General features: G+C 41.9%; 1 protein-coding gene across 3 annotated transcripts in view; it reads left to right on the top strand.

Annotated features, from left to right (window-relative positions):
- lrp4 (low density lipoprotein receptor-related protein 4) overlaps positions 1 to 18,369 on the top strand; it is a 116,750-nt gene extending 98,381 nt beyond the window's left edge. The window contains exons 15-39 of one of the 3 annotated variants that reach the window (XM_065952657.1): positions 640 to 816; positions 2,234 to 2,359; positions 2,593 to 2,801; positions 3,139 to 3,220; positions 3,334 to 3,439; positions 3,535 to 3,736; positions 3,984 to 4,173; positions 4,765 to 4,896; positions 5,427 to 5,567; positions 5,664 to 5,750; positions 5,835 to 6,006; positions 6,753 to 6,915; positions 7,237 to 7,462; positions 8,072 to 8,375; positions 8,500 to 8,718; positions 9,011 to 9,145; positions 9,947 to 10,055; positions 10,358 to 10,550; positions 11,355 to 11,468; positions 11,565 to 11,676; positions 12,096 to 12,157; positions 12,796 to 12,883; positions 13,020 to 13,161; positions 13,390 to 13,451; positions 15,349 to 15,487. In XM_065952657.1, the coding sequence (XP_065808729.1) occupies positions 640 to 816; positions 2,234 to 2,359; positions 2,593 to 2,801; positions 3,139 to 3,220; positions 3,334 to 3,439; positions 3,535 to 3,736; positions 3,984 to 4,173; positions 4,765 to 4,896; positions 5,427 to 5,567; positions 5,664 to 5,750; positions 5,835 to 6,006; positions 6,753 to 6,915; positions 7,237 to 7,462; positions 8,072 to 8,375; positions 8,500 to 8,718; positions 9,011 to 9,145; positions 9,947 to 10,055; positions 10,358 to 10,550; positions 11,355 to 11,468; positions 11,565 to 11,676; positions 12,096 to 12,157; positions 12,796 to 12,883; positions 13,020 to 13,161; positions 13,390 to 13,431 (3,533 nt within the window). In that variant the 3' untranslated portion in view covers positions 13,432 to 13,451; positions 15,349 to 15,487. Of the gene's footprint in view, positions 1 to 639; positions 817 to 2,233; positions 2,360 to 2,592; positions 2,802 to 3,138; positions 3,221 to 3,333; positions 3,440 to 3,534; positions 3,737 to 3,983; positions 4,174 to 4,764; positions 4,897 to 5,426; positions 5,568 to 5,663; positions 5,751 to 5,834; positions 6,007 to 6,752; positions 6,916 to 7,236; positions 7,463 to 8,071; positions 8,376 to 8,499; positions 8,719 to 9,010; positions 9,146 to 9,946; positions 10,056 to 10,357; positions 10,551 to 11,354; positions 11,469 to 11,564; positions 11,677 to 12,095; positions 12,158 to 12,795; positions 12,884 to 13,019; positions 13,162 to 13,389; positions 13,452 to 15,348 lie in introns of all 3 variants that reach the window. The other 2 variants (XM_065952656.1, XM_065952655.1) reach the window with 2 other exon arrangements.
- The last annotated feature ends 997 nt before the right edge of the window (positions 18,370 to 19,366 follow it).

Here is a 19,366-nt window from a genome sequence, read left to right as displayed (position 1 = left end):
CCTATCTCTACATAAAGGCATGAAAAGCCCCCCAAAAATAAACTTTAAAAAAAAATGTTTTATTTAGTTCTGCAAAGTAAATAAAATGATGTCAGAGACCACAAAGAGAACCAGCCAGTATCTGCCCACTTTGAGCCTCTTTTAATCAGTCTGACCCAGTTTAAGGGCTGTTCTCCATCTTCCCTTCAGATTGTGGAAGGAAAAATTACATTACTTTGAGGAAACCGATGGAGTGTTTCTGCTTTTGGGGGCGCCCAGGCCACAGCTAAACCAGCTCCAGGCCAATGAGAGGCAGGGTAATTGAAAGCAGCTCTAAATGGAGACGATATGACATCAGCCTGAGCCCACAGCCCTGAGTGTGGAGGATGTTTGCAGAGCGTTGGTGGAACATGCCAAACGCAGCATTTGTTCTTCCATCTTTAGAGCTTCAAACATCCACATGGACCTTACAGAATCATTAGTTCTCTGCTCGTTATTAACGTGTCAAACTGTATAACGGCTGTAGTTGTTTACTTTGATGATAGCTCTCCTTTAAAGAACAGCTGTTTTTCATGAGAAATGTTGTCCGCTTGATCGTGTTTTTATTGCCTATTTTGATTCCCCCGCCTCTCTTAAGTCGTTGTTTCTCTCTCTGTGCAGGCCTGCCCCACCCGTTTGCCATCACTGTGTTTGAGGACAGCCTTTACTGGACCGACTGGCACACCAAGAGCATCAACAGTGCCAACAAGTTCACCGGCAAGAACCAGGAGATTATTCGCAACAAGCTGCACTTCCCCATGGACATCCACACCCTGCACCCCCAGAGGCAGCCTGCAGGTCAGTACTCAGCTGAAGCTAAATGTATCTGTTAAAACAAAGCAGTGAAACATCCTTGTGATAAGAAAATTGAGAGCAACCAATGTGCATTGTGTCATAAGATGGTGTAAAGTTGAAGCTTTTTTTTTTTTCACCATTTCAAACACTCCTATATTTTGTTTTGGGAGTTAGGAAAAAGCTGCGGGCTGTTGTTATTGTGTTCAGTGTTGTGAAATGACAGCAAGGGCATGAGGCAGGGCAATAAAAAACATCCCAAATGGAATATTAAATGCATATATTAAATCGAGTTGGTTTGGAAACTAAGAGCAGTGAGAAACACTGGAGTCCAGATTGAATGTTTTAAATGTTTAGTATGTAGCCACTTCAGTTGAGTTATTGTGAATCTTGTGGTTTTGCCTTTGACTCGTGCAACAGCCAAAGTCTTTTAAAAGCAAAGTAACAATTATAGTTGCTAATGGCCAGAGATTAGTGGTTCAAATCATTTTTTCTTGTTTCTTAGGTTCAAAGAAAGCCACAACCATACTCAACAGTAAATGGACAGGACAGAGATAATACAATGTGCATAACTGCAAACCAATCAATCGAATCAATCATTCAATATGTATTTGTATAGCGCCAATTCATAACAAATGTTATCTCAAGACACTTTACAAAAGAGCAGGTGAAATAACTTACTCATTTTTTGGTTACCCAACATCAATCCATCATGAGGAAGTGGTGGACGGAGCTAGAAATGTAAGGCTCCGTGGATCATTAGCGTGCTTAAAATCAAGTATGACTCACATGAGAGTAGTTAGCCAAGTCACTGACCTAGGTCAATGACTCAGATATGTCCACCAGTTAGTTTCAAACTGAAGAAGTCTTTCGGAGGAGAGGTGAAACTGGATAATTTATATAAAAGCCATGATCATATAAGACATTATGTACTAGATGTCCTAGATATTTTTGGGCCATTTTGCCTTATTGGATAGAACAGCTGAAGAGAGAAAGGAAATGATGGGAGGAGAGAGTGGGGAATGACATGCAGCAAAGGGTCAAGGTGGATTCAAACCCACGGCCCCTGAGACGAGGATCTGTACGCATCTGGCATCCGGCTACCGGCACCCCAGAAAAACTCACAATGCCCCTTTATAGTCAATTCTCTTGATAGATCAGCATCTGATCTATTCAACACATTCATAGTTCATATTATTGACAATTATAAAACCAGAGCAAGAAGGAAAGTGTCCAAATAAGAAAAAAATCTTCAAGCCAGAATGTCAAACCAGAGAGACTGAGAGAGGATGAGTGGTCTGCTGCAAAAAGAGGAGGCTGCAAAACTCGTAGACAATCACTTTCAAGAGTTTTTGTTTGTTTGTTTTTTTAATAATTACACTATTCCATATCATTGAGTCGTTTTTCTCCGTCTCTCCTGAAGGTGGCAGGAACCGCTGTGGCACAAACAACGGAGGCTGCAGCCACCTGTGTCTCCCCAGCAACAAGACCTTCACCTGCGCCTGTCCCACCGGCTTCAAGAAGGTGGACACCTACAACTGTGCCGACGGTCAGTCCCTTTGCTTTCACATTTGTCAAAGTTGAGTTAATGTGAGATTTTTATTTGTGAAAATCAAAACATTTTTTTTAGCCTGTTATCACCTGACTTCAGGATACAGTTAAATATTTGATGTAGACTGAGATCTGCGAGTTGTCTGTGTGTCCGTGCTGTTTTGCTGTGTTCACTGTTGACCCCACTGTTAAACCTAGAAGACTGACAGAAGACCTTTGGTCTTTAATCAGGTCTTGACAAGTTCCTGCTTTTTGCCCGAAGGACGGACATCCGACGAGTCAGCTTCGACACAGAGGACATGTCGGATGACGTCATCCCTCTGGCCGACGTGCGCAATGCCGTGGCTCTGGACTGGGACGCCAAAGACGGCTACATCTACTGGACGGACGTCACCACTGACTCCATCAACAGAGCGCTGTGGAACGGCAGCAAGCAGGAGGTCAGTGACATCTCCAGTCGGGCTTAATTCAACATTTCAATCTGTTCCTGATTTTGAAAAGACCTGCAGCAGTGAGGAGAGCAGCGTTTAGGTTTATGCAATACTGCCATCTACTGGTTGTAATTTGAAAGTACAACAGTATTTTATGCTTCTTGGAAGATCCTTTAGTTTTACAGTTCAGTTGCTGTGAGTGAGATTCAGCTCACTTTGTCGTCCAGTAACTTTGCAAAAAAAAAAAGAAGTTTATTTTCAAAGAAAATGTTGCTGTCTTGATTCTAAAAGTCTAATGTGGTTTCCTCAAAGCAGACACTGATCTTTGTGTACCCTGTGTTTATAGGTGGTGGTGGACACCAGTCTGGAGAGCCCTGCAGGTTTGGCGATTGACTGGGTGACCAACAAGCTCTACTGGACCGATGCAGGTAAACAGCTACATTTACAAATCGTCATATTTCAGATGTATTATGTACAATCACCGTCATGACAGTGTGTGCTCTTGGATTTCAAACAGTTATGGTGCTTTTTTGTTTCTCAGGTACGGATCGTATCGAGGTCTCAAATGCCGATGGTAGCATGCGGACCGTCCTGATATGGGAGAACCTGGACCGGCCCAGGGACATTGTTGTTGACCCGATAGGAGGGTGAGCTTACAAACTTTAAAAAAAAAGTGTTCTATGGACATGAACCTTCAATGGCACTCTTATTCCTTCTCATTCGTGTTATTCTATCTCCATAGTTTCATGTACTGGACTGACTGGGGTGCCAACCCAAAGATTGAGCGTGCAGGAATGGACGCATCCAGTCGCATCGTTATCATTTCGTCCAATCTGACGTGGCCAAACGGGCTCGCCATCGACTATGAGACCAAGCGCCTGTACTGGGCTGATGCCGGCATGAAGACTATTGAATTTGGCAACTTTGATGGTTCAGACCGACAGGTAAATGCTTTAAATATGTTTATAGCCTCAGATTTAGCCTCACAAAGTTTATCTTCATTCTTAATATTACAAGTTATTTACGCTGACAAAAGTGGAATATAGGAAGTGCCGGTACATACTTTGTAATTTGATAGATTTGTCTTTTGTCCTTTTTTTATTTTCCATCAATTTGAGAACAACTTTAAACACAAATGTTTTGAAAAGTTGAAATCTCTCACACAACCTCTACTGGCGTCTTCTCATGCAGGTTTTGATCGGCAGCCAGCTTCCTCACCCCTTCGGCCTGACTGTCCACCTGGACAAGTTGTACTGGACCGACTGGCAGTCGAAGAGTATCCAGAGCGCCGATAAACTCACCGGCTTGGGCAGACACACGCTGGCTGAAAACCTGGAGAATCTCATGGACATCCACATGTTCCACAGGCTTCGTGAGACAGGTCTGTGTGTCAAACTGTTGCTGATCAATCACATGGCAAAACATAACTACAGTGCTTTAATTAACATGTATGTTTAGGATCACTGATTTGCAGCACAATGTTCAAAAAGGACATGTGTCCAGGTAGTTGCTGCAGTTTCCCATTGCTCAGATCTGACACCATGACTATTGCAGCTTTATTGAGTTCTATTGTCTGTGTCTGAAAGTTGTGTTTTTCTATTATAATAATAATAATAATAATAATAATGATAATGATAACAGCTTTATTTATATAGCAGATTTAAAAACAAATGTTTACAAAGTGCTGTGACAGACAAAGCAAATACAGCAACACAACAACAGAACAGAGATCAACAGAGAGGGCAACATTGTAAAAATGCAAATAACAGGAATAAGATAGATTCAACAGGCAGGTATGGAGAGGCAGTTCAATACAATAAAGGAAAATTAGTTTAAAATCAACCAGGAGAGAACTAAATTAAAATTGACCCTTTTTTTTTTTCCAGTCCATTTCCAATCATTGCCTCTTAAGTGCCCCAAAAAAAAAGTCGGTAGGTAACCTGAGTACATTTTTCTCTGTTTCCACCAATAGTACAAAACCCATGTGCTGTGAATAATGGAGGCTGCAGCCACCTCTGTCTGCTGGCTCCTGCTCCCAAAGCCTCCAGCTGTGCCTGTCCCACCGGCATCAACCTGCAGAGTGATGGAAAGACCTGCACACCTGGTATGATTCGAGATATTTCACCTCAAACCTGAAATGGATGTTGTGCTCTGCAGTTTTTTTTTCCACATTTCTCCAAGGTCTTATCAAGAGAAACACAGATAATGAGCTCCTAAAATGAAATTCAGACTTTGTCACTATTGTTAAAACGTTCTAGTTATTTGTTCACTGTACATCTGTGTTTGCAGTGTGGTGTAGTTTTGCAACCTAATGGTGCATATTTACCAAACTACCAAAACAAAAAGTAAGGGGGTAAATCCAGAATCAATTGTACATTTTTGACCACCGGAGCAACATTATACTACAATTTTGCATTGCCAGATTGCATTATGGGAAATGTAGCGCTGATCTTAGAAAAATATGAATTTCAAAGTAAAGCCCATATTACAATAGTTACAGCAAAATCCTTCAAAAATTACATCTAAGGAGAGTTGAAGTAAATACATGGAAGATCAAAGCATGTCAGGCCCTTTGCTTTAATGGTTGTTAATGTGTGTGTTGTGTGTTTGTTGTGTTTGTTTGTGTGTGTGCAGGTATGAGCAGCTTCCTGATCTTTGCCAGGAGGACGGACATCAGGATGGTTTCTTTGGATATCCCTTACTTTGCTGATGTTGTTCTGGCCGTCAACAGCTCTATGAAAAACACCATCGCCATCGGGGTCGACCCCAAAGAAGGTTTGTGCGTCCCCTCCACGTTTAAAAGCTGCTTTTAATGTGACGACAGGTGGTAGAGACGCGGTTCTTACATCTGTTTGTGGTGTTTCATTACAGGGAAAGTCTATTGGTCTGACAGCACACTGAAGAAAATCAGCAGAGCCAACATTAACGGCAAAGCACAGGAGGACATCATATCTACAGGTGAGGAGGGTCTAAAAGATGTTCACGGCTGGTTTACTCCACGGAGGCAAAGTGTCATAACTCTGTCTCGCTGTCTCTTTGAAGGCTTGATGACAACCGATGGCCTGGCGGTGGACGCAGTCGGGAGGAAGATCTACTGGACGGACACGGGAACAAACCGTATTGAGGTGGCTAACATGGACGGCTCCATGAGGAAAGTTCTCGTCTGGCAGAACCTGGACAGCCCTCGAGCCATCGCCCTTTACAATGAAATGGGGTGAGACTGCTGGAGCATGAGAGTTTCTCATTTTTCAAGTACTTAGTAAAATATGCTGATTGACCTGGAAAAGATAACATTAGAATACTGTTTCACTGAGATCGTGTGTTGTTTTAAAGATTTGTTATTCTCTGAACATGCGAGAATTCATCCAATTAGAAAATTGCACATTTGCTTTTCTGTCAAGAGAAAGAAATGATCATGATCTTTTTCACTAAAAGTAATATCATTCACTGATATTGTTGACTCTTTTACACCTTTTATTTTTGGACTCTTAGCTGTTCTGATTAGGTGCATTAGTGGTAAAATCCCATTAAGATGTTATGTCATATTTTGTCACTATCGCAGCTGATTTATTTTGGGGCGGCAGTAGCTCAGTCTGTAGGTATTTGGGTTGGGAAATGGTGGTTCGCCAGTTCAAGTCCCTGTGTGGAACAAAACATGAAATTTGGTATGGTACCTGGAGAGAGGTCACATCCAGGTGACTTCCCGAGTACTGCCGATGTGCCCTTGAGCAAGTGGGCCTATATGTTTGAGAAGCATGTCTCTTAATAACAGTGTTAACAAGAATGTCCCTCAGGGATTAATAAAGAATGTCAAACAAACATGTGTAATACTTGCTGTTTTTTACACCTCAGCAGGTCCTTTCTATCTTGTTTCTTTCCTTCACGGAGTCTTCTTATGATATCTGACTTTTGGCTGTGCTCTCTCTCTCTCTCTCTCTCTCTCTCTCTCTCTCTCTCCAGTTATTTGTACTGGACCGACTGGGGAGAGCACGCTAAGCTGGAGCGCTCGTCGATGGATGGGTCAGACCGGCAGGTCCTCATCAGTAACAACCTGGGCTGGCCCAACGGCCTCGCCATCGACATGGCCGGCTCACAGTTACTGTGGGCTGACGCTCACACAGAGGTCAGTACAGACACCCAAATCCAATATGGCTTCACCAGTATATCATATATCATCATAATGCAGAAGCCAAGGTTTCTGAGTCTTTAAGGACTTGCAGTTTCCTGCTTTCACATCTATTCAAAGTCACTAGATCATAGATACTTTCCTGTACAATAGATTTTTGAATCTTTAGCTTTATAGCACTTAAACAGTAATTATGAATGTGATGTAAACTTCGTGAAATGACACATATATGAGGGAAAAACGTGTTTGATCATAAAGATGTTCTAACTTAGTTACTTCCCTCAATCTAATCCCTCTCACATCTCCGGTCTTCTCCAGCGTATCGAGTTAGCTGACCTGAATGGGCAGAACCGCCGCACCCTCGTCACTCCAGTTCAGCACCCGTACGGTTTGACCCTGCTGGGGCCCCACATCTACTGGACCGACTGGCAGAGCCGCAGCATCCAGCGAGCTGACAAGAACACCGGGACCAACACCATCACTGTGCGGGCCAACCTGCCGGGCCTGATGGACATCCAGGCCGTGGACAGGGAGAGGCCACTCGGTGAGTTTGTCGGAAATGTAAACCAAGGGTCACTCCGACTTTTTGAGTTGTCAAAATCAGTTTACGACTGCTGTGAAAACAGTTGCGTTCTTCTTTTCAACCTCAATGTCCCCCTGCTTGGGCTTCAGATGAAATGTTTTCAGTGGAAAGCCTGTGTTTATAACTTCTGCTGCACATTGTGGACATTGAAAGATGTCAGTATTTATTTTGTTGCATTATGGGAAGTGTAGGATTCAGTGTTTTTGTAGCTTGTCACCATAGAAAACAACTCACAGCCAAGATATCTCCGCTCTGCTGCTTTGTGTTTAACAGTCCTTTTTTTTTAAACTGTCGATTATTGGAAGCCGTTTAGCTCCATCTAACTGTGCTGTTTTCTACCTCTTCCCTTCGCTTCATAAAGACCACACTTTAGTTAACTGGCTTTTTGCTTCTGTTTACGTGATTACAGCTTTTCTTAAAAGTATTATGCTAAGCTCTCCAGGGGATTGGCAAGTGATTGAAGAGTTAAGACACCTGAGTGCAAACAACAATCTGTTTTAACTGCACACAGAGAGTCTTCAATGAAAAGCACTCCTTTGCATCAATCCTTTTCGTCTGTGTCTCCTTCAGGTTTTAACAAGTGTGGCAAGAGAAACGGGGGCTGTTCTCACCTCTGCCTGCCTCGTCCGAACGGTACATCCTGCGCCTGTCCCACCGGCATCCTGCTCAAGGGAGACGGCAGGTCCTGTGACGACTCCCCAGAGACGTATTTGCTCTTCTCCAACCGGGTCAGCGTGCGCAGGATCTCCCTGGACACCAACGACCACACGGACGTCCACGTACCTGTGCCTGAGCTGCACAACGTAATCTCACTGGACTATGACAGCGTGGATGCAAAACTTTACTATACTGATGTCACCCTGGATGTTATAAGGTGAAAATGCAAACCACCTTAACATGCAACCTTTAGTCCCATTATTTATCAGTGTTATCAGGATTATTAAATCCGTGCTGAAGTTGCTCTGTAGTTTTATATACATGTTTATTTTGTGTTTTAGGCGATCAAACCTCGATGGCACTGGCATGGAGACGGTGATCAGCCAGGGCCTGAAGACCACAGATGGGCTGGCTGTGGACTGGGTGTCCAGGAACATGTACTGGACTGACACAGGCAGGAACACCATCGAGGTGGCCCGCCTGGATGGGACGAGCCGCAAAGTCCTGGTCAACAACAGTTTGGATGAACCCCGAGCCATCGCAGTGTTCCCGAGCAAAGGGTACGAATGGGAAAAAAGGAAACTGGGCTTCACTTTTAAATGTAACTTCTATTTCACTCAAGTGCAGGACACAGAGGTCTCTTAAACATTATAATCTTTTATTCTCTGTTAAAAGATGTTTGAATGGCAGATGATGAATTTTTCAGAAATAAGGAGGAGAAAACGTGTATGATTAGAAACGACAGACAAACATGACTGTTTATTTTTTTGTGTACATTTTAGCTGGTTTGAGTTTTTCTAGTTTGTTTGTACAATAGAAAGTCTCCTCACCACTTCTACCCCCCCTCTGTAGGTTCCTCTTCTGGACCGACTGGGGCCACATTGCAAAGATCGAGCGGTCTCACCTGGACGGCTCGGATCGAAAGGTCCTGATCAACACGGACCTGGGCTGGCCCAACGGTCTCACTCTGGACTACGACACAAGAAGGTCAGAAGGAGCGGCATGCGTGGCTTCCTGTTCCCAAACAGGAGCTTTGTAGATTAAATGAGATTAGACCTAATAAAACGTTTTATGATATTAAGGAAGGAAATGTGATGATCTAAGTACTATCAAGTATATCTATAAGACAAGCAGAGAGTCATGAAGATTATTCAGAGTGTCTGATTTATTATAGAATAAATGAGCAGACTGAGATTTATGCTCTTGATTATAAGATATTGTTTTACTATATGAATAAGATTGCATTAGATTGCCTCTGTGTGTTAGCATGTAGTGCCCATTGATGAGATTTATGTTTAAAAGCCATCCCCCTCCCATTTAAGGGACAAATTCAGAGTTAAAACGTACCTCTTTGGCCTTGGGGGTAGTGTAATAAATTCTAACTACTAGTAATAACCTGAGGCGTATAAGCGGTTACAATGCTAACATCCAAAATGTTGCATTACATTCAGTGAAAACAGTTACACAGCTAACATAGCTAACATAACTTAGCTTCACACAGTTCTTTAGGAAAGTATAGCATCCTGAAATGCTAATTCTAACTTCTAAGGTACTAGATGTCAGCATGATTACATCGGGTCATGTAGAGCTGGAGGATAAAGGTTTTTTATTTATGTAACAACTCAACGATAGAAACGTTTTTCCAACAGTTTTGTTTCCATGTGTGTAATTTGCATGACAGCCTCACAGGAGGTTCAGACTCTTTTTTTTTTAAAGTGCAGTCAGAACCATTTTCAAGTATTTTTTACAGATACGTGTGTGTTTATGATTCATTGGTGTTTTCTGCAGAATCTTCTGGGTGGACGCCCACCTGGACAGGATCGAGAGTTCGGACCTGAACGGGAAACTGCGTCAGATCCTCGTCAGTCCTGTGTCCCACCCGTTCGCCCTAACACAGGTAACACCCGTCCCTCCTCGTCCTCAGCTGTCAATCACTGGGCTGACCTTTCCTCCTGGCTGCCTCCTCCACTCACCTGCTCTCTTTCACTCATCGGCTCACCGTGTGACTCTCAGTGGTCGTCTTCTCGTCCTCCAACTCATACTGAACTCATTCGACTTAACCATTTCTTTACTTCCCTTCCACTCTGACCCTCATTTTTCTTCCTCCTCCCTCCCTCCCTCCCTCCCCTTTCTTCCTCCCATACCCCTTCTCCTTGTCTGTGTTTTCCTCTCCTCTCTTCTTCTCCCTCGTTTCCCCAGTTGAAGCCGGTGTCCTCCCCTCTAACCCCTTTCTCCCGACTCTCGCAGCAAGACCGCTGGATCTACTGGACGGACTGGCAGACTAAGTCCATCCAGCGGGTGGACAAACACACCGGCCGTAACAAGGAAACCGTGCTGGCCAACGTGGAGGGCCTCATGGATATTATAGTGGTGTCACCTCAACGACAGACAGGTATGGAGACTTTTGCTTCAGACACCTCTAGATGACATGGGAGATGATAAAGAACCCACCTTGCTTACTAAACTTTCTGTGAGGACACACATTCAAGAGGAACCTATAGACCGGGCATAAGAAGTTGGATGTAGGCTCTCTGTTTCAAAAGTGAAGCCAGTTTGGGATTGTCTCTTTTTTTGTTTATTATGGCCACCAGAGGGCGACTGTAGTGTTAGCGAACATAAGTCTTCTCACATAAAAGCAGACATAGAAGAATGACCCTTTGCTCCTCAGTTGATTAATTACCTTGGTAAACATTTTATTTAGAGTGCATGGTCTTGTTTACTGAGTTCAAGTCTTCTACAATACAGCAACATCTTAATTTGGCTAAATAATTAGAGCCCGACCGATTAATTGGCCGACCGATAATATCGGCCGATATTAGCATATGAAGCGACTATCGGTATCAGCTAATTTTTATCGCAGATATGCGCTGATATAACTAGAGTTAATCATCAGTCAAATTTAATTTAATTTGCGTTTCATTGTATTACACTAGCAGTTCTCTTTCTGGCTGTCACCAGCAGCACTATGTATTTGTTTGTGCTCATGTAGGGTCAAGTCCTGCTCATGTAATGAGTTTTAGTTGCATTGAAGCGTGTAACAAACTGCCTAAAAGCTCTTTTTAACTGATCTGTGACCTTTATCATTCAGCGTCACTGAGCTGTCAGTGTCATGATGTCATCATTGTGACCTGTTTTTAACTACACCACTCTGACTGTTTGGTTATCAGGTGTTAATGCTGTGCCTGCTCTCGTTCAGGTACAAATCTCTGCGGGGTAAATAACGGCGGCTGCACTCACCTTTGCTTCGCCAAGACCAACAGTTTTGTGTGCGCCTGCCCTGATGAACCAGACGGGCGACCCTGCTCCACCAGTAAGTGACCACTGTTGTTACTGACCCATACCCCGAATGCTTGATTAATAAGAAATACCTAAGAAGGTCTGATTCTGATCAGCAGTTGTTTATCAGTTTCAGGATACATCCCCACCTCACCTGCCAAAGGAACCAGCAGCACTCCTGTTCCCAACAAGATCCCCAGAGGTCCAACAGACACTCCACATAGAGGACCCATCCTCGTCAAGTAAGGCTCTTTGTTTATTTGAATTTATTTTTCCTTCACTTGCTCTCAAAACAAAATGTTATACATCTCTGAACTCTGTTTCAGGAAAACTCAGAGTACTCATCCCGCTGAGAAACACACACAGACTTTTTCTGATGCTAATGCTGTGTGTGTGTTAAATTTAATGAATGGATCTTGTCATTGATTTTTAGAAGAACTATATTACAAGGAATAGCACCGACTTAAAACTGCAGATTTCTTTCTTTCTTGAAAATACTCTTGACTGCTCTCAGGTGGAAAAATGTCTAATTTCATGGAGGAGAATTATCTAATTGCTCGTCTTAAGAGAAATTAGAGAAGAGAACAAAGTCTTTCTCCAGAGATCATGTCTAGTATTAAATAAAGAACATGGAGTTTAATAGTCTGTTTGATTTTGACAGCTGCACTGAAAAGGACCTGAACGATGGAAACTGTTTGAGCAACGTGGTGACGGCTCCTCATGGTGACTATATGAATCTCTTATTTTGAAGTCAGCAGGGTGAAAGTAGTTTTAAAGGGGCAGTCCAACATTCAGGTCAGGTAGATTAGTGAGGCACAGATTCACGTCCAGGAGGGATGTAACCTGGTTTGGGAAACTCCTAACGTTGCTCTGCTCTATGAAAAGTTTCAAGTAGACTTTCTTAAAGCTTCTACTTTACTCCTTGAATCTTGTTTATTGAACAATCACAGAATGAAATGAAAAACAGACACATTGTGGTTTTAGTGCCGGTAGGGTGTGGGTGGTGATTCTGTTAGCTAGCAAGCTAACATGATAACTTCTACATTTAGAGTCAGCCCCATTTTTGAAGTTTCCCCATTTGTAAATATAATCAAACATGGGGGGAGGGGTCACTGCCCTTTGTGATGTCATGAAGGGAAAATCTCCAAACAGCCTGTTTGAGCACACATTTTCTGAAAAGTGGAGCAGGCAAAAGATGGAGAGGATGGACTTCTCTCTTAATTCAGTGGTCTGCTGAAAGTCTAGGGACACATATCAGTGTTAGAAAAACATGTTAAAGAGTATTATGGATAATATGTGACCTTTATCTAAAGCTGTTTGATCAACCCTTCAGTCTCTAACATCTGTGCCATATTTTAAAGGAGAAGGACTTCATATCAGCTACGTGATTGGTGGAGTTCTGACCATCCTGGCTATTCTTATTCTCATAGCCGCTTTGATCATTTACAGGTTAGTCCCCATTCTTCACACTCCTTCTTTGTTTTCACTACAGTCCTAAAAGGTTTTATTGACCCACATTTTAAACACTGCAGATGTTTCGATGTTTAAACCCTGTGCTCTTCTATTCCTGTTTTTTAAATGGCAGACATAAAAAGTCAAAGTTTGCTGATCCGGGAGTGAGCAACCTAACGTACAGTAATCCCTCGTACCGGACGTCCACGCAAGAGGTCAAGATCGAGGCGTCGCAGAAGCCTCCAATATACAACCAACTTCGATATAAGAAAGAGGTAACACACAGCTGAAAATTACATCTTTTTTTTTTTTTTTCATTTAACAGGTGAATGGATTTTAGGTGAATCCATTGTGTTTTGATCACAGATAATGTAGCTGTATGGTGGATAACCACAGAGACAAATGTTCCTGTTCTCTGCTCAGTTTGGTTTTGTTGAAATATAGCAGGATAAAGACGCCAGACTTCATCTTTTCTTCCCTCTCTCTCTCTCTCTTCACCGCAGCTCTCTCATCCCTACAACTCCCTCTCTCCCTTTATCTTTTGACCCCCTTGTTCCGTGGAGAGGTAGCCACACAGCATGAAAGAGTTGTGTCCTTTCCTGTTGTGCTTTTTTTTTTTTTTTTCTAACTTGTCCTCTGCTATTCTTTGTTTTTACTCCATTTCTTCTGTCTTTCATTGCATGATAATAACTGCTTCCCAATATTAATACTGTTTGGTGCAGTGACAGAGCTCTGTGATCGGTAGCATGTCATTGCTTTGACTACCTAGCACTTATCTTTGTTTAGGGATATTTAAACAGGCCAGGAAGATTTCATTCAACATTTGGATAGGTATTTTTTTTCTGGTTAAGATTTACTTTTGGGCTTTTGCCTTTGCTGTGATGGGGCAGTGGATAGAGTAAGAAATCAGGAGATAGTGGGGAATGGAGGGAAAAGAAACACAGGCCACTTGGAGGACTAAAGCCAGGGGCGTATCCAGACTTTTTTTAACTGGGGTGGCCCACCTTGGGCACTGACTTTTGCAGGGGTGGCATGAGACTATTATATCATTTTTTTACCCTTACCATCTCCACTCATGATATGTACTTTAGGTAACACAATTTAGCAACATATGAATATGTTTAACTTGATTCTTTAGGGACTCAAAAACAAAGATGTGCAAAGTCACAATTTCAAGTAATTAGAAACAGTTATTGGTAATTAAGTTTATTGCACGCTAAGACAGTGTGCACAAGTTATTCCGTGGCCAATTTTGTGGGAAGAGCAAAGTATTTATTTAATACTGAAAGTACTTTACTTATACCTAAGTCCCACCACTGATTAGGCAAATAGCCAATCAAAGATTTAGATTTTCCGGTGGAACCTGGGGTAGCCAATCAGAGTTCAACAGGGGCCCATGCCAACCCTGGCCACCCCTGGAGACACGCCCCTGACTATAGTCTCTGCGTATGGGGCGCGACCTAACCGCTAGGCTAACTCGATTGGTTGCGTTAATGTTGTTACTTGTATTGGAACTCAACCAAAATATCTGTTGGCAGATACATTATTGAGCCAAAATGAGCCTATCAGAGATTTATATCCAATATCTCCTTACATGGAAACTTTCTAACAGAACTGATAATGCAAAAAGAATTCATTGGGTAATCTTAGGAATAGGATTATCTGCAGCACATCATGTAGCGTAGCGTTCAAGTCGAGCTAACACTTTGATACCATTGAAGGCAATTCTTACAATCAATTTTATGAACCTGAACTTGTTTCATGATCTGATAGTTGCAACCCCTTTAACTCCTTAAAACTACTGCAAACATCTTCTGCTGCTGGGCTGCTTGCAGGCTGCCAAGTATTTCATGCTGGAGATGGCCTAATGTTGTTCAAAATATTCCTTCTGCTGCAGACGGAATGATTTGAACACACTTAAAAATAGAGGGCTGAATACCATTACTCCATTTAGTTTGTAAAATAGTGTCATCTCCCTGTTTAAGATGAGAAATCAAATGTGTTCATATCCTGTGTTATATTTGTTTGTGCAATAATCTTTGTGTGGTAGAGCAAGCCAGTGAGTTTCACTCCAGGTTACAGTCTGCTTTTTCTGTTAGAGGTAATTCTATAGCTGGAAAAAAGCACTGTGTTTAAGCACCAACGAGCCAACTAGCTGTGCATGGGTTGTGTTTGAAAGTGACATCTTGTTCTGGAGTGGTGTGCAGTGGGTTGAGGGTGAATCCTTTAGAGGGAAATCCAACACTAACAGTAGGAACCTTTGAGTTTTGGTTTGTTTAGTTTGTTTATGTTAAAAAAAAACTTGATCTTGATGGCTCATTGTGAGTAAGTGCACTAAAACCAAAACAAGACATTCCATCATAAATTCATGTTTAGTGTAAAATATTAAAAATAACTCAGGGTTGGATTTTTTTCTGATAAAACTACCACTCTGACTAATTCATATATCTCTTGCCCTTCAGGGTGGAGTGGACGGAGGCTACACCAAGGAGAAGATCCGCATCGTGGAGGGTGTGTGTCTCCTGTCCAATGAGGAGCTTTACTGGGACGACCTAAAACAGATCAAGCCGTCCCGAGGCGGCCTGCACACCTGCATGCGCACCGACACCGTGTCCCTGCAGGCCAGCAGCGCTTCACTAGACGACGGCGAGACGGAGCAGCTCCTCCAGGAGGAGGCGTCCGAATGCTCCTCCATAACCACCCTGACCCCTTCAGCCATCACCCCTCAGCGTCACGCCCAACACAGCCTGCCCGACACCGGCTGGGCCTCCTCGCGCAAGCCCTCCACGGAGAGCGAGGTGTGAGGGAGGCTCCCACTTTCCTCCATGCTTTAACAATAACCTCCATTACCTAATACAAACGCACACACCTGTATTTATAGCTGGTACAAACACACAGAAACAGAAATACTGTTAGTACAAACACAGAACTTGTTGCATACGTAGAGTAACGGTACATATAAACCTGGTTACACACAAATAAGCTCACATAAACACAACTCCTGTCTCTGAAACTGGGGCTCCGTCCTACTTGTGCACACAAACACACACACACACACATGCAGTACAGTCTTGGAACAGAACCGTCAATGCTACTGCCTTTAGGCAACTTGATAAACTAATGAGCATGCTGGAATAAGAAAAGCAAAGGACTCTGGGGAGGAAGTGAACAGAGAGACACAAGCGTTACCTGGAGCCTTTTTCAAGGATGCAGACGCTCAATGCGACAGACGCTTCTCTGTGTACAACTTCACCTTTATTTTGAAGTGGACTTTTTGTCCCCTGGACAACGCTAAAACATACTCTCCGATGCCACTCATGACTTGATGAACTCTATTTATGAACCTTTTTTTTGTACTAGCCGAGTGGGTTTGCTGGCGAGAGTGTTGCATTAGAACTTTGTTGCAGCAGGACCCCCCCGGGGGTTTTCAAAAGTTGTATTTATAACAGTGCCAAAGGGTGGGGCTTCACAGAGTCTCCATGCTTCTTTCTGCATTTAAACATCAATAGAAATATATCCTAATTTACAGGGTGTTCATTTTGTTTGACTTCACTGACTTTGCCCTCACCAGTGGGAGACCTCATGATTCCTCATTTTATTTTTGATTTTACAGCCTTTTAACAGGTCATTGACTTACTGTAGCTGCTACTGGCAGCTCCATTCATTCTCTGCAAAACTATCCTGAAAGCAGCCTTTTGTCTTTCTTTCTTTTCATTTTAAAGTTGTTATTCAACCATTGTTGATCCTCTGGCTTAGCAGACAAAGTCAATATGAAGTAACAGCCTAAGTGCCAAACATTTCATTCTTCTTCTTCCCTCAGCTGAATATTTATTTTTCTCAGAGGTTTTTAAAACGTTAGGGACATTTCTTCAACTTGGGTTTGGTCAACCATATCAAAGAAAAAAAAGATTTTTTTTCTAGCTATTCAGCCATGCAGATAGCTTTGGGTTTAATTACCTTCAGACTGTCTTATGTTTCAGGGATGTCTTCCCCAGGGTTTTTTTTCATGGGTTCTTCTGAAAACATGAAACTTGATCCTTGGGTTTATTTACAAGATAATAAATAGTTTTCTACGACAGCACTTATTACAAGAGATTGAAGCGATTTGATTTAACAATGAAGGGCCACACTCTCTCAGCTAATGAAATCAGACGATGTTGAAGCTAAAATCTCAGTTATCTTAAACTATTTAAAAAGGCATTAAGGGATCCCAGACTTGTTTTTTTTTACCTCTTTGTCCAACTACAGTATGTACTCTTGCTTTTAGAAAACAAATAATTCAATTTCACAAAATGACTAAGCTGACTGAGATCATTTTAAGAAAACTGTGTTGTTGTGACAATTTTTTGAAATATTTCAATCACGTGAAATAACAGTCTTTGTTCCTATTCGAGGTAATCACAAAACTTAAAGCTCTCTGTTGAGTTATCGTTCGGGCAGGTTTCATGGTAAAAGCAAAATGGCCGCCTTGGCACAAAGAACCCTAAGTTTCTGCATGGCTAAATGCTAACAGAGGTAGATAAGCTCATTGGTACTTTTGGTAATTTGAGTTTTTGACACATCAACTCTGAATCTGTAAAGCAAAACGTGCACTTGCAGTTTCTGTCACAGTACGCTGTGGGAACGTTAGGAACACTGTGCATGTCTGACCCCATCAGACCTCGAGGGTTATAGTGTAGAAATATATCACTGACAACTTACTGAAATGACTTTAATACAAGTTAAAAGATATTATGCATCGCTTTAACGTTTAGAGTACCATTCTGTTTGCTGTTGAAAAATGGTACGAGGAAATGAGTATATTACTATATCGACAAATATATTGGTTAGACTTAACAGAATTTTTGAAGTATCTGCTACAAGCTCAGCAGTTTGCTGATTTGCTGCTAGACGAAGCACTGAGGTCAACGAACGAGGGGTCTCGGCAGCTACATAACCACGGTCTCTGACGATTGGATGGAGCATCACGGCGACCCAGTTACCGATCACCCTGGCTCCAACAGTCCCTCCAACTCTGCTGCAGGAATGCGTCAAACTGTACAGATTTTATCACGCGGACATAAGCATTTCAACATTTCTATTGAAGATATTCCGTTGATTAAGTTGTATAGTCTTTTGTACAAAGGGATTTCATGAGCGTTTTTAGACTTGTGTTAATTTTACTCACTGGAGAAGAACTTTTTTTTTTTTTTTTTTGCTGGATTATTTTAACCACTGTGTTTCCAAGCCTTGTAAATGATAGGGAAGATGCCAGTTATTTAATAGTGCTCTTTTTATCTTCTGAAATACTGGTCGCGTATAGCTGTTGTAAAGTTAACAAAAAGAGGTATTTATGATTTCTGTTTTGGTTGTCACTTGATGTGTAAATATGAAAAGACTGTATATGTATTTCCATGGCAGTACTAACAAGCTGTGTTGTGTGATATAGTGAATTATCCCTTTGCTATCTTTTAATATAAAATTGCATTTGCATTTCAATGAAACTTTTGGCTCACTCGTCTATGAATCTGCGTCTGCTGATCGATCCAGATATAACAGCGGCTTCAATAAAGGAAACCAGAGAGTCACAGTGTGGATGCATGATGCCAAATCCTCCAGCATCAATATTTATTTTGTCTTTATTTAAAGGCATACTTGGATATATTTAGATCAATAGACAGGTAGTATTTATAAGTTAAGGATTTAAATACTAGGTAATAGAAAGTTCTGAATCCAATTTTTATCTTTGAGGGATTTCTATACACACAACAGACATACACAACCTCTATCCAGAGACACTAGATTTGGAAAAGAAGAAGTCATGAATAAAGGGAGACACATCGGCGTAACACAAGAGGATTCCCTTCTCCAAAGAAACAGACAATACGCTAGTTATATTGTGCATACCTGAAATATTAGCATTTATAGATTCAAGACAAATGAAGAGTAATGAGTTAAAGAGTTTCAGATCGAGTACTTATTTCCAGAGTGAATATATGAATGAGAGGAGACTTCAAGAAACTGCGATGTGGATAGCTTACATTTATATAAACTTTCATCCAGATGTTTCACTGCTGTGTAGGGGTGGCCTTCATACATGTCGAGTTTCAGAGGAAATCAGTCACTTCAGGGTTAAATTCATCAAAGTGTATCAAGCACAATTTATGAAATCAAATGAAATAGTAATTGTTTTTTTCTCAGATAAAATTCTGAGTAATCTGAACACGAGGGTAAATTGAAGTCAGTTGTTGCTCTTGAGGAGTGAGTGTGTTCATGTAACATGTTAACTTCTCATTGGAGGATCAACAGAAAACATTTTTAATCTGTCCAACATACGACCACCCTCGTTCCGGCTTTTAGCCAATGCTGCCCCTAACCCACCCTTGCCAATAGCGTCATCCAAGATTGACGTAATTACAAACAATAGAAGGGAGGAGACGGTTTCAGAGGGAGGTTTGACCATACATGGTTTTATAAAACATTGTTTTTATTTGCTGAAAT

Source organism: Labrus bergylta, chromosome 3 (genome assembly GCF_963930695.1).
Source record: "Labrus bergylta chromosome 3, fLabBer1.1, whole genome shotgun sequence".
Lineage (NCBI taxonomy): Eukaryota > Metazoa > Chordata > Actinopteri > Labriformes > Labridae > Labrus > Labrus bergylta.
Note: the sequence above shows the minus strand (reverse complement) of the source record. Positions and strands in the feature narration are given on the sequence as shown.